The sequence below is a fragment of the Ursus arctos genome, unplaced genomic scaffold, assembly GCF_023065955.2.
Source record: "Ursus arctos isolate Adak ecotype North America unplaced genomic scaffold, UrsArc2.0 scaffold_22, whole genome shotgun sequence".
NCBI lineage: Eukaryota > Metazoa > Chordata > Mammalia > Carnivora > Ursidae > Ursus > Ursus arctos.
In genome coordinates this window covers 61,927,214-61,944,467 of record NW_026622897.1, presented here as the reverse complement: position 1 = coordinate 61,944,467, position 17,254 = coordinate 61,927,214, and the positions used below count along the sequence as shown (strand labels likewise).

Here is a 17,254-nt window from a genome sequence, read left to right as displayed (position 1 = left end):
CTCACACACTGCTGAGAGGGATGCAAAATGGTGCAGTCACCTTGGAAAAATCTGACAGTTCCTTAAAAGGTTGAGCACAGAGTTACCATACGACCAAGAAATTCTACTCCTAGGTATATATACATATCTCAGAGAAAAGAAAACTATGTCCACAAAAAAAACTGTACATAAATGTTCACAGCAGCATATTAGACAAAAAGTGAAAACCCAAATGTCCATCAACAGATGAATGTTTAAATAAAACTTAGATCCATACAATGAAATATTATCTGGCAATAAAGAGAAATGAGGTACTAACAAAAGCTGTAACATTGATGAACTTTGCAAATACGCTGTGAAAAAAGCCAGTCACAAAGCCCACACACTGCATGATTCCATTTACATGAAATGTTCAGAGTAGGCAAACCTGTACATTAGTGTTTGGTGAAAGGGGCAGGTTTAAGGGTAAATGAGGAGAAATTTAACTGGCAGTTTCTTTCTGGGGTGATGAACATGTTTTAAAATGGATTGTGGTGATGGGGGCACAACAGAATTTATTAAACCCATCTAATTACATACTTCAAATGGGTTAATTGTAAGGCATGTAAATTTTACCAATAAAGGTATTATTTTTAAAAAATAAAAGAGTGCTATAGAAAAAACAGCCACTCAAGTATTTGTAAACTGCCAAGTAATTTCCAAAGTAGTCAAAATATGCCTGGATAAAATTAGTTATGCATCTTATCTTTTTGGTGATCTCCTTATCACCTCTCTTACTAAAACTTTAACAATGAACTTAAACTAGGCATTCAGTAAGAGCAAATATTAATACTGCGCAGATTTTTAACTTAGCAAAACATGTGTCTTCTAATAACACTCAGGAAAAAGACAACCTCGAACCTACAATTTTTCATCACACCCCTACTTGATCATACCGGCTGATCAGACACTTCCAAAGCAAAGGCTGAAACTGACTTTAAACAAATAATGGGTTTAGCAATGCTATTCTTCCTATTTTTTGCTTAACTTCGTTTATGCGGGAAAAAAACTTAAAATGTTTTTTAAAAAGCAACAGGGGAGGGAATAAAAACTGGTTCACGTTCCACACTAATATAGTACAAAGGTACTGAAAGATCCGTTAACTCTGGCCAAAACCGAGAAAAAAGGGCAATGATAAAACTGACAACTTCTAATATTCGATGTTAGGCCCCAGTAACCCAAAAATTAAAAAAAAAAAAAAAAAGTGAGAGAAACAAGAAATTTGTGCACGATGTGGGTGGGAGGAAATTCTGGGTGCGATGTGCAGACGGGGTCCCGAGCGGGCCCTGGGCCGGTCCCGCCGCCGGCGTCGGGCTGGGGCCTGGTGCGGACCGTGGCCCGGCGTACCAGCCGGAGGAGCTTCGCCTCGGCGGCGTCTGGGGACTCGCCCCGCGCGGAGGTCAAGCCGAGAAGCGCCGCCAGGCTCCCGAGGGCTCCACCCTCCCCTTTCACTCCCTCCCCTCGGCGGTCCCCTAAAGGGAACAGGCGGGGCGCAACGCGAAGAGACAAGGGGGGGGGGTGCGTCCTCAGCGAGAAAAGCTCCGCCGCCCCAGAGTGGCGGCCGCGGGTTATTAATAAACTCCGCTTCTGCCCAGGCGCCGCTACCGAGGCCGGCCGTAGGATCGGCAGGGCCTGCGGCGAAGGCTAAGCAGCCGGAGTCGGAGCCCGGGCCCGAGTGGGCCCGCGCCGCCGCGCTGAGGGCGGCGGCCGGGCGGAGAATAATGCACACTGGGTAAAAACACATTTATATACGAACCTCCGAGAAAATTTTCCAACAATTCCTTCGTCCGACCACCATGCACCAGGACAGGAAACAGCCGCCCGGCCCCCAGGCCCCGCAACCCGCATAGCGAGTCTGAGGCCCGCCCCCAGCCTCCATTGGGCGGTCATTACGTCGCTTACGAGACTCTTCCTGCTTGCCATTGGCTCAAATTTAGGCGACGCGAAAGGAGACCGCCTCATTCACGCCCCCTTTTCGTGACGTTGGCCTCGTCCGGCCTTGCAGCCAGCCCCTGAATGGCTTGTGCAAAAGCGGAATCAAAGTTCCTGTGTCTGACTGGTTGGCAGAACCGCTCATCCTAGACAGATACCGCCTCGCTGACAAGTGATTTATGCCGATTCTGGGGCCCCAGCGGGAGGCGCCATTTTGTAGCGAGGGAGGGAGGCTGGTCCTTGTGACTAGCCGGGAGGGAGAAGGGGTGACGGGCGCCATTTTCCCCACAGGGGCTAGGACGTGGCTTTGGCTCTCCCGGTGGGCTTCTCGGAGCGCGTTCTGGAGACTGGTTGGGCTTTGCCTGGCGATTGCCGAATGTCGCCCCGTTGGGAGGGACGTGGTAGAGAGGGCTAGGACAGAAAAAGACGCCTGCCCGCTCCCTGGGGGCTCTCGGCGCCAGCCAAGGCCTTTGGTTTGGGGAGAGGGTTCTGCTTTCCCAAGAGCTGCTGTATGCCGGTCACTGGCTGCCGAGCCTGTTCGCGCTTTTCAAGTCGCTGGGGCATCATTTGGTGCGGGGGGGGGGGAGTGGACCTCCTGCCTCTGCCGATCTCCGACGGACCTTGGCGACAGGGCGGTCGCCTTAGTCCTTGCTGGGAGACACTGCGGATGTTTTTGTGCTTTCTTGTTGCTTAGGTTCTAAATTGGAAGTGGTCTGTAGTGGTGTCGCTACCTTCGGTTTTACTTTCCCTTTTCTTTGTGTTGCAAATTAAAGGAAAGTGAAGAGGGCGGGAAAAGCATTGGCTTGGGCTCCCCAGTACTATTAAGAATGGCTCCAAGTTAGTTGTGAAGTTTAGGTAATAGTTTCTTGTAACTCTCAACCCAGACGTTTTCTAAACTATTGGAAATACTAGGCTTTTCAGGAATATTTATTAACTATTCATTTGCTTTGACAACAAGGCTGAGTAAAGGTGAGATAGTGTGGAAACAAGGTTTGTTCAGTCGGGCGTTCCAGGTGCAGAATTAGGTAGTTATGAGAATGAGCTGGCAGATCGCTTCAACACATTTGTAACCTGCTTAAAAAACCGGACAGCTGGACGGCGCTTGATTTAGTGACTTGAATTTCAGGTGATTATGGAATTGCCAAAAGATTAAAGCAAAAGGGTGTTAAAAATAGCCAACCTACTGAGTCCGTTTGGAGATTTTAATGTTACCTTATTTTTGTTGTGGAGTGGGGATCGACTAACCCTAACCAAAGCATAGTTGCATAATTGATGCCCAAACTCCATTAGAAGGCGGAAGGACTTTGGATTTCTTTTGGCTATATATTCTTTAGGAGTTCAGTTACTATTTTTTACGCCCTTATAAAGATGAAAAATGTGACACAAAACCGGGTTAGGTTACTTGAAGCTGGAGGAATTGGCTTACAAAACAGATACGTACCCAATGGATACGTTCTCTTTGTCAGACAGTGGTAGAGTTCAGATGAAAAACAAGGTGTTTTACTTTATACTCTCAGTACCTTCCAGATGTTATATCTGCATTTTATAAACAGAAATGTCATTAATCAAAATATTCTCACGTAGCTTAGCTAGTTATTACTGAGTCCCATGCTTTTAGTCTACTTATTAAAGCACTATAAATATAAAATCTCAAAAAGAATTTAAAAATCACCCTGTAGTTACAGATTGCAATTACAGGACACCTTAGTGTCCCTAGAACCTTCTGAGTGGTTGTAAAAATTGAATGTTGGTGGATAGGGTGCTTAATTCAAATGAGTCAGAGAGAAACCTTAATTCTGACTTTGTCACAGGGAATGGAGCTTTGTGTTAACAGTATTTACCAGTGACTGTAGAACAGAGTTCAAGTGTATATGGCCATTCATAATCTTCAGATTTTGCCCAAATCACCTCCTGTCTCAGATCTTAATACATTTTGTCAAATTAATGGCTTTTTGAAAATACTTCCAATCAGTGCTAGTTCAGGCTTTTAGATAAAGCTGAACCATTTCCTCAAGTCTATAAATACGCTAACATTTCTAGCCCCCTTTAAAAAACTGTTACCATGATGTTTTTTAAAAAACATTCAGTACCTCAAAACTTTCTAGAGAATGGTTGATTTTGGCATATTTGTACAATGACATGACCATTAACAAGTATTACATGCACAGAAAAAACATACAGAGAAAGGATGCATTAAACTCTTAAAAGTAATTAGGAGAAGTTGTTAACGGGTCACTGATTTATTAAATTATTTCTGTAATTTGAATTTTTTTCATCATGAATTTGTAGATTTTTATTTATTATTTATTTGAGAGAGAGAGAGCACAAGCAGGGGGAACGGCAGGCAGAGGGAGAAGCAGGCTCCCCACCAAGCAGGGAGCCCAACTCAGGGCTCCACCCCAGGACCCTGGGATCATGACCCGAGCCGAAGGCAGACACTTAACCAACCAACTGAGCTACCAGGCGTCCTAGATTTTTTTTTTTTTTTCAACACTGAAGAATTTAAAACCAACCTAGTAGCTTGCTCTCCGTTAGGAGTTGTTGCCTGGATGTGTCACTTGTCTCAGAACCTGTTAACTCAATGTGTGAGGTAAAGCCACTTAACTGCACAGTGTAATCGGGAGGATATATGATAATGTAGATACAGGTAGCACACTGCTGCTCAGGAGATGGTTCGGTGCTGCTCCCGTACTTACTAAATGTCAGCCTGTCTCAAATTCTCACCTTAATGGCATACAGCAGTGGTTCTTAAGCACCTTGATATGCCTTTGAGATTCAGATGAAAGCTATGAAAGATGTACTAAAAAGTTTGAAGTTCTGGGACCCCTGGGTGGCTCAGTTGGTTAAATGTCTGCCTTCTGCTCAGGTCATGGTACCAGGGTCCTGGGATTAAGTCCTGCGTTGGGCTCCTTGAGCTCTCTCTGACAAATCTTAAAAAAAATTTTTTTTTAAATGTAGTTCTGGGGCACCTGGGTGGCTTAGTTGATTAAGGTTAAGCGTCCCACTTGGTTTTGGCTCAGGTCACAATCTCAGGGTCCTGGGATCCAGTCCCACCTTGGACTCTGCTCAGTGGGGAGTCTGCTTGAGATTCTCTCTCCCTCTGCCCCTCCCCCCCTCACGCTCACACACTCTCTAAAATAAATAAATCTCAAAAGGTTTGAAATTCCATAGGGCCCATGGACCCAGAGTTGAGTCCTTGGTATGTAATAAACGCATTGAATTAATCTCATTCAGCTTCCACATTAATCAAGGTTTAATTAGAACATACTTTAGGAAGTGTGTGATTAGGTTATTTGAAACATTCCAATCTCAGTTCTCAGTATATATGCTGACCTAAGCATAGGTATCATAAAACTGGTAATGTTGTGACTAATTACATGATTTCCCTTACTTCAAACTGATCTATAATGCCAACATGAATGCATTTTTTTCTTTTTACCAACTCTATCCTTGGGCCAATTTGTTAACCCCATTTGAAAAGAATCACCCAAATGGTGAGCTTCAAGGTTTACCAATTGTGGTTAATGTGTGTTATTTTAGTGGCAAACTAATAGGAAAATACACTCTCAATTTACAAAATATTATAAATCTTCTAAAATCCCTTAAGATTCCAGTTGTTCCTTTGAAACTGGCTACCTCAATGATGTTCTAGCTATCATTTTGGCTTCTAATTAACATTTACTTAAATTTAAAGTAGAGCATTACAGATAGAAGGAAAATCAGTTTCATTAATATGCATAGTATATCTGCAGCATTTCAGCAGAATAAGTAGTTAGTCCAGGAATGAAACCACTGGTTTTAACATGATTTTGTTTTTCTGGGAAAACTTTTTTTTTTTAAGATTTTATTTATTTTAGAGAGAGAGAGCATACAAACAGAGGGAGGGAGAGAGAGAAGCAGAATTCTGTACAGAGCCTGACTTGAGCCTGAATTCTGTACAGGACCCTGAGATCATGACCTGAGCCAAAATCAAGAGTCAGATGCTCAACTGACTGAGACACCCAGGTGCTCCTGGGAAAACAGGATCTTGAAACAAAGTGAGAATTTTTTAAAAGATTTATTTTTTAGAGAGCAAACGAGTGTGCACACAGGGGCCTGGGGGAAGGGCAAAGGGAGAAGGAGAGAATCGCAAGCAGACTCCCCAGTGAGTGCGGAGCCTGACGGGGCTCAATCTCATGACCCTGAGATCATGACCTGAGCCAAAATCAAGAGTCAGACACTTAACTGACTGAGCCATCCAGGTGCCCCACGAATTTTTTTTTAAAGTGAAGCTCATGTCTCCAAATAAGCAGTAAGATTGGTACTATTTTATAAAGAAAAACACTAAGTGCTGTAATTTTTTTTTTTGAGAAAAAAAAGTTTGACTCAGTCTTAAATTCCTAATACTTTGTATTATATCAAAAGATACTGGGGTGCCTGGGTGGCTCAGTTAGCTAAGCGTCTACCTTCAGCTCAAGTCTTGATCCCAGGGCCCTGGGATGGAGTTCCAAGCCAGCTCCTTGCTCAGAGAGGAGCCTGCTTCTCCCTCTGACTGCCGCTTCCCCTGCTTGTGCGCTCTGACAGATAAATAAAATCTTAAAAAAAAAAAAAGATTCAACAGAGATGCAACATTTACAGGAAAAAAATTTTAAGGATCTGCCTCCAAAACTTTGGCACCAGCTACAGTAATAGGGCTGTTTGACAGGGTGATGGGATTTAAAATATGAATGGGGCACCTGGCTGGCTCAGTTGGTGGAGCTTGCAACTCGATCTCGGGGTCATGGGTTTGAGCCCCACGATGGGCCTAGAGTTACTTAATAAAGAAGAAAAAAACATGAACTAGTAGCAAAACAAAATATGGGGGGTGACAATCTCTAAAACTATTTACTCCCAATCTCTAGACTATTTACAACTGAATAATCACGAGTAAAACTTTTTAAAAACATTTCATGTTACTTTTTAGAGAACTTTAACCAAATCGGACTTTTAAAGAAAACTGAAAACTGGGATATTCATATAAAATTCACCATTTTGAAGTGTTCACTTCCGTTTTTAGTATATTCACAAGGCTGTACAAACCATCATCCCCAGAAGACACCCTGTACCACCCATTAGCAGTAATTCCTCATTCCTTCTCCACCCCCCACAGCCACCACTCTGTCTCTGGACTTGACAATTCCAGACATTTCATCTAAATGGAATGTTTTGACTACTTTCACTGTTCCAAGGCTCATCCATATTGTAGCATGTAACAATACTTCATTATTTTTTATTGCCTAATATCCAACTGATCGTACGGCCATACATTTTATTTATCCATCCATCAATTAACGGTTATTTGGGTTGTTTTTACGTCTTGGCTATAGCGCTACTATGAACAGTTGTGTGCATGTTTTTGTGCAGACACGTGTTTCATTTCTCTTGGTTATGTATATCCAGGAGTAGGATTTCTGGGTTACACTATTTTCAATCTTCTGAGGAGCCGTCAAACTTTTCTACATCAGATAAGCATTTTCATCTTATCAGCAATGTGTGAGGGTTCCCATTTCTCCACATCCTTACCAAACTTGTAACTTTCACCTTCTTGATTACGGACACGTTAGTAGGTGTGAAGGATATCCTTTTAGTAGGCTCTACACCCAACTTGGGGCCAGAACTCACGATCCAACGATTGTTGTCACATGCTCTACTGAGCCAGCCAGGTACCCGATTCCTTTTTTACTTTTTTTTTAGATTTTATTTATTTATTCGACAGAGATAGAGACAGCCAGTGAGAGAGGGAACACAAGCAGGGGGAGTGGGAGAGGAAGAAGCAGGCTCCCAGCAGAGGAGCCTGATGTGGGGCTCGATCCCAGAACGCCGGGATCACGCCCTGAGCCGAAGGCAGACGCTTAACGACTGAACCACCCAGGGGCCCCCCCAATTCTTTTTATTTATTTATTTAAAGATTTTATTGATTTGACAGAGAGAGACACAGCAAGAGACGGAACAGAGAGAAGCAGGCTCCCCACTGAGCAGGGAGCCTGATGTGGGGCTGGATCCCAGCACCCTGGGATTGTGACCTGAGCCGAAGGCAGATGCTTAACAATTGAGCCACCCAGGTACCCCCCCCCCAATTCCTTTTTAAATTGGGGTTTCTTTGTTGTTGAGTTTTAAGAGTCCTCTATATATTCGGGATTTGCAAATATTTTCTCACATTCTCTGGGTTGTCTTTTCACTTTCTGGAAAGGGTCCTTTGAAGCAGTCTAGAATTTTGGTGAAGTTCAAGTTTCCTGTTTATCCTTTTGTTGCTTGTGTTTTTTGGTGTTAGATCCAAAAAACTGTTGCCTAATTCAGTCACAAAGATTATGCCAATATTTTTTAAGAGTTTTGGAGTTTTAATGTTAAAATGTTTGTGGAGTTTTAACGTTTAAATCTTTGAACCACTTTGAGTTGATTTGTGTGTATGGTGTGAGGGTAGATACCCAGCTGTCTCAGAACCACTTGTTGAAAAGATTATTCTTCTATTGAATGGTCTTGGCACCCTTGTAAAAAATCAGTTGACCATAAACTTAAGGGTTTATTTCTGAACTCTCAATTTTACTCCATCAGTCAGCTTAAGTTGCACCATGACTCCTGTCATGATTACAAGATCATGTTCACTTTCAAGACTGTTTTGACTAGTCTGAGTCCCTTGCATATCCATACAAATTGTTTGTCATTTCCTGCAAAAAAAAAAAAAAGTAGCTGTGTTTTTATAGGGATTACACAATCCATAGATCAATTTGGGGAGGATTGCCGTCTTCATGATAACGGTCTTCCAATTCATGAATATGGGACATCTTTCCATCTATTTAGGTCTCTCAACAGCGTTGAGTTTTCACAGGGTTTTCAGTTTTGCTAAGTTTTTTGATGGGTTATAAATGGAATTTCCTTAATTTCACTGCTGTTGTATAGAATCCAACTGATCTTTGAATATTAATCTTGTGTTTTGCAACCATGATGAAGTCAGTAGGTTTTTGTGTGGGGATTTCTATAAGCTTTCTACAAGATCACATCATCTGCAAATAGTTTCACTTCTTCCAAAGGAAGCCTTTTATTTATTCTTGCCTAATTGCCCTGACTATAACCTTACGTGCACAATGCCGAATATTAAGTGGCAACAGGGAACTTGCTTGTCTGGTTCTTGATCACAGGGGTAAATTTTTAGTTTCTAATCATTATGTCCATTAATTAGCTTTACATTTTTGGTAATGCCTTTTTTCATTTTGAGGAGTTCCCTTATATTTCTAGTTTGAGTTTATTAAATGATTTTAAAAGAAATCTTAAAATTCAGGAAGCATTTAAATACAGGATCCAAATATTCAGTATAACTGACAAATTTCAATCTGTACATCAAAGCAGAATCCAGACATATATAAAGGAGTGGTCACCTATGCTTTAAAAAACCTGGAAGGGGTGTGTCCTATCTCACAAATAATTACTTAAAAGACATTTTCTCCTTACATATTAATAAAATTCTGGATTTCTAGCTGGACACCTAGTTTCCCTTTGTAAGAACCACATTCACCAAAGTGCTATTGCAAGAGTGGTCAACCTCATCAAGGGTAAAACGTGGAATTCAGGAATGCTTAAAAAAAAAAAAAAGTCACAGATAATCTTCACCAAAATTTAAATTATATAAAACAGAACTGACATTTTTATGATGGATGTTTTAATGTAATTTTAGGCCATTCATTTTACAAACACTTACGGAATGCCCACTATGCTTAAGGCATTGTGTTAGATCTTCCCAAAGACATGGTTTAGTCGTATTAATACAGTTCTTAACGATTTTCTCTTCATGCTTGCTTCAGGGCCTACATCTAGGGCTGAAGAGAAGCATACAATCATAGGGCGTGGTTTGGTGACCCCGGCTCTACACTCTGGTCTCTTCCAGAGGAGAGCACAGCAGTCACTATCTTGATAAGGTGTGTAGCTTAGTAATCACCATTTATGACCTGGAGAGAAACAGATTAACTTCCTTAAATAGTGATAAATGAATACGTTTTTTAAAAAAATAGATGGCTTAAGTTTAACAAAAAGTGAAGATTCTACACTGTAAGCCATTTGACAAAAATTGAAACCCAAACAAAATCAGAATTCACTTCTATAAATTAAATAAGTTACAGGTTTGTGAAACTGTGGGAAAGACTGTATGTTAAATAATATCTACATGCAACCAATTACAAGTCTGTAAATACTCTTACCCAAAGTCCTACAACCTTATCCAGAAGCACTTAACAAATATCAAGGTGCATAATCTGTAAGAAACTATAATTTGATGTTAAATTTAAGGGAATACTATAAATAACTGATATATATATTTGGTACATTAGAAACTAACACTTGAATACTATTTAATATGATTTAATTTTAAGGTCTTTAATTTCAATTAAAATCTATAAATGGAGATTAGTTTGGATTGTATGACAGAGGAGACAATAAAACTTATTCTCAAAGACATACCAATACATTTTCTTAGAATAAAAGCTCAGCAAATGAGAATTTTCATACTGTGCATGGGAGTAACTAAAACCTTTATTAGATATGGTTTTCCAATAACAATGTGAAAATTGGAATTATCAATTCAAAGAGCACTGAAGTCTGAAATTTAAAAAAGTAGACTAGATATTAAGGGATAAAAGGTAAAGGAAGATGAAAATGTTTAATACTATTCAATATATCCCCTCTGTACACAATGTTGCATATATACAACTACTCCATTTTAATTTTATTGATTTTATATAATAGTGAAATCCCCTTAAGCAACCTAGGGTATACAGATGGTGTCCAACTTGGGGGGAAAAAAGTAGAAACACACTTGATTAACAGTTTTCACCCACACATTTTAGACAGACAATTTTTTTTTGTTTTTTTGCCAAGATTTTCATAGTAAATTCATAAATATAGGAAATACTTTCACTCCTTCAGTGTTAAAATAGAAAACCAAACAGTGCCAACAGTAGTGGCTTAATTATTGGCATACAAGAAAAACACAACACCAATGGGTTTTCTTCATTATGCATTTTAAATATCAATATGTGCATTTGTTTCATTTTTACAGTTATAAATTTCCTAGTCTGTTATAGACAACAGCATTAATAGTTTTGAATCCATTGAGATGTTGCTTTCAATTTGAAATATTGTGTGTATACAGGTATATAAAAAAATAACCCAATGTATGACTCATCTGACAGATGTTTAAGATCAATAAAGGCTTATTTTTCAACATGCAGTTAGGAGAGAAGGAAGCAAGCCAACCTCTCCGCATTGTCTTTGTTGCTGGCTTGTTTTTGCAGTGGTATCAATAGTGGTTTTTGGAGGGAACCGTGTGCCTTCAGCCTAGCGATCAATTACCACAATCAACAAGAGGGGTAGGGAAGATGGGGGGAGAAGAATATGGGCAGGTGTTAAATTTTAAGAGAGTGCATTTTGCACTCTTTCTAGGTACAGGATAAAAACAGGCCAATGAGGGGAAAGTTTTATAATGAGGAAAAAACTGCAATCAAATCAAGACATAAGAGCCGAATTAAGTTCTTTTAATAGATTGCATATATAGATGTTTAGCCATACTCTTTGATCAACTCTTTAAGAGTAGAACTATGTCCAATTTACATGCTTCAAATATCACCTTTCGTATATGACACAGTAAGGTCTTGTTTTCAAGTCTCCACTTGTACACTGAGAGCTTTAAGAAAAAACAGGACACAGAGGGAGTTGCCATTTTTTAGCAGCAATGAAATATCACTAACCCCTTTTAACATACCGAATTCAAGTCACTATCAGAGGTGAGTGCACCACAAAGTCACCAGGTACAAAACTGCTAGTTCATTTTTAAATTAATAACTTGAAATTACCCTGCCCCCCACCCCATTACATCCCTTCTTTTTATAAACAGCAAACATTTTGCTATTTTATACATAGGCTAGCAGGCTTGTTTCAATATGAAAGTGCTAATTCATTTACAGATTTTTTTTAATCAGTTATGTAGTGCTACAATAAATGTCCAATAATCTACATAGGAACAATCTTTGATGAATGAAAATGATGAAGATTGAATAAGGCTATCAATTACCTTATCTTATTTACATATAAAGAATAGATACCCAATGGTGAGGAAGAGACAGAAATTGGACAAATACTCATAGGTGTAAAAATTACATCTACCTTTGAGCTTATACTGTAAATGAGACATTTTAAATAGTCCTGTAGCCCATGCCTATTTTTTCCTCAGAAAAAGAAAAGCTGCCTTCATGACATCCCCTCGTTTCAGATTTCCACAGTGTCACTTGAACTTTCAGTCAGAATCTTACTTTCTTCAAAAAATAAAGAAAATACCACCCCCAAATTACCACCCTCCCCCCACCCCTGAAATCCCTCTGGTTTCTTTTTCAGTGCCAAGTTGCATGATCAGGTCCCACCTCCTGGGTTTTTTTTGTCCATCTATTGATCAATTAGTTTAGAGTAGATAACATGAACCAGTTCTGGAACCGCTACTAGGAGGAACACAAGCTCTTCACTACAATCACACAGCAGGAAAGAAAGTGACAACTCAATTCATCCCTGGTGCCGGGCCTCCAAAATTGAAAGAACTTGGCACAACTGGAGCACTGAACTTGTATCCTCCATGCTTCTCAATCATTTTGGATTCTAAAAAAACAAGTAAGTGAAAGTTTAATAGAGTTTTTGATCATCTTACTACTTTGGAGAAGAGAAGGAACTGATAGACATTAATAAAAGCTTAACCCACTGGTATTAGCCAGAAGTCCCAAAGTTGTCTTCCTTCTCCTCCTCTTGTATAGGAGTAAGAGAGGGGAAGGGGTACATTATAGAGAGAAGATAAACCCCCATGTTGTATGCTGTAGACTTCTTAGCCAACTTTCACTTTTTGATGTTAAAAATCTTTAAATACACATTTCTGAGTCAAATACTGAATCAGAACTCAGTCTTCAACAAAGGGAGTAAGAGCTATGAATCTAGTGCTGGCAAATCCAAATGTAAAATACCTTAGAAAGTTGTACCTTCTTTGTAAGGAGGATACTTTTGTGAATATTAAACTAATCTGACTAATAGTATTAAGACCTACAGAAAATTGTTAGGCTGTGTTATTATCTAAAATGTCCTTTCCTGAAACGCATACTGAAATGTTTAAAGATGGTAAGAAGTGATGATGTCTGGGATTTCCTTTAATATATTTCCAAGAAAAAGCACAGGTTTCATAACCTAAAAATTTTTTTACACTTTTAATAGACTTTTCTACTATCAAGCCATCACCATGAGCTTGAGCAACTTTATTAAAGCTACTGCACAATGAAAGTAGTCTTCGACTATACTTAAAATCAGTCAACTATGGCCAAAAACAATTCATTTCTTCATTTCATTCCTTCATAATTCCTATCACCTGCAACAACTGTAGCTTTTACATAATTGTAAATCATTTAATATAAAAAGTTAAAGCTGTATCAAGTCATCAATTGCATTAAAGAGGGGTTGCGATCAATTGACATACCATGGGCTGCTCTTCTTTGATCAGCCAGAGTTGCTATATCCTGTAACTGTTTTCTTTGTTCTTCATTGAGACCATGAGTCAAAGCCTGATACCACACAGGATTACGATTTTGTATAGCTATCAAAAAGAAAACAAGGGGAAAAAGGGCAATAATATGAGAGGCTTGGTAGTTCCTTTCCATTCTGTTCCATCTGCTTCGCCTCCAGTACTGAAATTCTGATCTACTTTTTACTTTCCCCAAAATAATTTAAGTTACTTTAAGTTATTTGTGAAACAAAAGATAAAGGGAGAAAAAATTCTGATTTGGCATTATGCTACAAAATTTTTTTATTCTCCTATTTCGTATCTCTAGCAAATAAAAAATCAGAGCTGAAACCAGTTCTTTTCTTAAATACACCTACTATCTTTTTCCAATGGTAGCTCTGTAATACTTAAAATGCTCACGTTTTATATTATAGCCTAAAATAATGGTCAAACCCAAACTGTGATAAATGGAAAACAAATTTTCCCAGCATGTGACAAGGCCAGGTATTAAAATCTCAGTGTTTCATAAAAACATGCACTAGATATATTGACATATAAGGGTACCAAGTCTGACCATGTATTTCCCTATTTCAATTAAGTAGCTATACAAAGGGGTAGGTGTGTGCTGAGTTGAGAGAAAAAAGTTCTCTATAAAGACTTTCCACGAAAGTTTTTAACACAGTAATTCCAAGACTGAAAACTGATTTCCATATGTACCAGATGCCAGGTGTTTGGGGGGGGGGGGAAGCTGACATCCAATCACATGATTTTCTATTTCTACTTTATTGCAATTCCTATGCACAGGCCCTCTACTATAAACCACCCTTTGGGATTAACATGTATTTAAGTCTATAAAATACAAAGTCACAGACAAAAACAAGTCAGTATTTCTTGGCACCTCAATCAATTCTTGTTGCTTGCCATGTAGCTCAGAAACCACTTCTCTATGTTTCTGTAACCTTGAAACGTAATTGCTTTGTCATGGGTTTGGAAGACTAATGCCTTGGTTATCACAGAATTTATTCTACATCAAAGTTCTCACAATACATAGGAATGATAGCACAGTTGTTAACTCTGTGGGGAAAAGGGTGTTTCAAATATAGTGCCAATTTTAATTTCTTAAGCTGGACAGAACAAAGATGTTATATTTTGTTGAAGTCCAAGTAAAGGATGGTAGAGCCACACACAATGTATTACAGGAAAAAAGAAAAGGGATTCCAAGATCATTAACGTTAAAAATGGTCAAATTCTCAGAAAGTTAACTGTGATTTTAGGGGAAAGAAAGATACACAAATACATAAACACGCAACAAACAGATCTAAGAGTAGATACTTCTGGAGAAAGCTGAAGGACAGAAATCAGAAGTGGAAAGAGGAATTGTGACTGTATAAATTTTGAACTATACTATTTTCCTAAAATGTGCACGTTTCAATATGACAATCTAAATAAAAGTAAAATAATAAAATGAGGAAATACTCTATAACTCTATGGCAACAGTAGTAACTCTGGATACTTCAGCTACCAATCCCTCAATCATAGTCAAGTTTGGGTTCCTTCTTTAAGTGACAGACACAAATAAGGACAGAAAGGTTCAGGGAAATGGATCATATAGAGCTATCTGAATTACATATAACAAGTTGACTTACTTTGAAATATAGCTTTAAATATCTGATACTCATCAACAGGGTTATCTTCATCATCAATGATTGTGGAATAGCCTTCTAGAGCAGTCTCCTCAGCATCATCCTCTTCCCAATCTTCATCATCTCCATCCTCACCAGCTTGCTTAGCCAAAATCTCCAAATATTCTTGCCCATCTTCATCAATATCATCTTCATCACTCCCCAGTTCCTCTGCAAGCCATAAATAGGTGCATTTGTTAATACCGAAGTATCCTCTTACTCAACAAACTGACAAGAAATCAGCCAGTAAATTACAAATCACAACCGAATAAATTCAAGTTCCAGGAACTGGTGTTTAATATAATATTCAGTGAGGCACCTGGCTGGTGCAGTTAGTTAAGCATGTGACTCTTGGTTTCGGCTCAGGTTGTGATCTTGGGGTCATGAGATCAAGATCCCCGTCGGGCTCCATACTCAGCACAAAGTCTGCCTGAGATTCTTTCTGCCCCTCCCACTCCTGCTCTCTCTCTCTCTCAAATAAATAAATAAATATTTAAATAAATACAATATTCAGCAATAAATAGAATAAAAACTTCTCATAGAAATACAAGAAACCCAACCACAATTCCTAATACCAGAGGTCTGAAAAAGGATTACATAATATGAGATTCAGCACTTGTGCTCTGGGCCTTATGGAATATACCAAACACCAACAGTAAAATAATATATAGTTTATGTTATACCCATAGAACACTTTTTGTGAGGTTTTTTTTAAAGGCTAAGTTGGTGAATGGTAAAAGACAAAAATGGCAATACCTTTCTTATTCTGAAACCATTATGATAATTTCTCTTAACCAACATTCCATAAATTTATACTCTTGTAGTCTGTAGTGTTCTACAGGTGAAATGTATTAGCCAACATCTCATCAAATTAATTTTATAGCGCAGATATACTTGGGTTTTAGCACTATCAGATAGATGTTTGCCAACAGCAAAACCATAAATGCCTACAATTGCTTTACATGTCAGGAGATCTAGCCCAAGTTCCTGCCTTTGCTGACCTTACGCTCTAGCAGGAAGATAAGGCACTCTTTTTATGCATGAATAAACAGGAAAGCATTTGGGTATGATTCCACATTTCTTTAGGAGAAGGGCTAAAAAAACAAGTCCACTGACTTCTAACTAGGTAAGTTTGGCTTCCTCCACCATAAATCCCTTACCAGTTTCATCATCATCTTCAGCTTCATCATCATCATCACTATCATTCTCGTGTTCTGCATGGCAGGCATATGCTCTTTTTAATCCATTAAATAAAAGGATAAAAGCTGGCAAAATCTGTCCAGAAACCTGATTTAAAACTTGTGGTATTTGTTCCATATCAATAAGAGCACACAGGCCCAGAACACACATCTTTCTGTCATGAAGCCTAAAAAATAAAATAAAATAAAGATTTTCTTCTTTTTTTTTTTAATAAGCAGAGTTTCTCACAAAGTTAAATAAGCAAAGATCCAATATATGTCACTTACCCCAAGAAACAATCAACATCATTAAGCCACTGTGTAATAAAATGATTTGTAACTGGTTCAACATTATTAGGGAAACGAAGATTTTCTAAGGTGTTGAGAAGTAGGTGTGGATTATAATACAAAGCTGCAATGGCAACTTGCAGGCACATTGTCCGAAGTTCACTTGTCTTCACCTCTCTTGTCAGTCTCTCTAAAGCTGCTTCCACAAATAAGGGAATGCACTATAAAGACAACCAGCAAAATATTCCAAAACCTTAAGTAACAGCAGTGTAACAATCCTACCTATATTAGCTTGTTGCCTCAACTAACCTCTTTTTCTCTCCATCAGATGACCTAAGAGTTTTTACTGTTGAGGCATTCACTGAGAAATCTAACTTTAGAGAAGACTTCACTGAGCTATTAGAGCCTCACCAAGATAGCCAGCTGGATTCACAATGTTCTTACTGACTAACCTTATTGTAGTAATCACTTCACAATATATACATCTGTATCAATTCATCATATTATACACCTTAAGCTAATATAATGTTATATTTCAGTTATATCAATAAAGCTGGAAACTGACCATGGAAATTTAACAACTAAATCTATCTTACTGCAAAGTGATAATGTGGCAAACAATA

The 17,254-nt window shown here is 38.8% G+C and overlaps 2 protein-coding genes across 6 annotated transcripts in view; both read right to left on the bottom strand.

Annotated features, from left to right (window-relative positions):
* ZNF143 (zinc finger protein 143) overlaps positions 1 to 1,868 on the bottom strand; it is a 56,866-nt gene extending 54,998 nt beyond the window's left edge. The window contains exon 1 of one of the 5 annotated variants that reach the window (XM_057316861.1): positions 1,771 to 1,868. In XM_057316861.1, the coding sequence (XP_057172844.1) occupies positions 1,771 to 1,866 (96 nt within the window). In that variant the 5' untranslated portion in view covers positions 1,867 to 1,868. The remainder of the gene's footprint in view (positions 1 to 1,770) is intronic. The other 4 variants (XM_057316862.1, XM_057316863.1, XM_026486179.4 and 1 more) reach the window with 4 other exon arrangements.
* A 9,091-nt stretch (positions 1,869 to 10,959) lies between these two features.
* IPO7 (importin 7) overlaps positions 10,960 to 17,254 on the bottom strand; it is a 51,113-nt gene continuing 44,818 nt past the window's right edge. The window contains exons 21-25 of the mRNA XM_026486108.4: positions 16,632 to 16,852; positions 16,326 to 16,531; positions 15,130 to 15,336; positions 13,460 to 13,576; positions 10,960 to 12,600 (exon numbers count right to left, since the gene is read on the bottom strand). Of these exons, the coding sequence (XP_026341893.1) occupies positions 12,503 to 12,600; positions 13,460 to 13,576; positions 15,130 to 15,336; positions 16,326 to 16,531; positions 16,632 to 16,852 (849 nt within the window). The 3' untranslated portion in view covers positions 10,960 to 12,502. The remainder of the gene's footprint in view (positions 12,601 to 13,459; positions 13,577 to 15,129; positions 15,337 to 16,325; positions 16,532 to 16,631; positions 16,853 to 17,254) is intronic.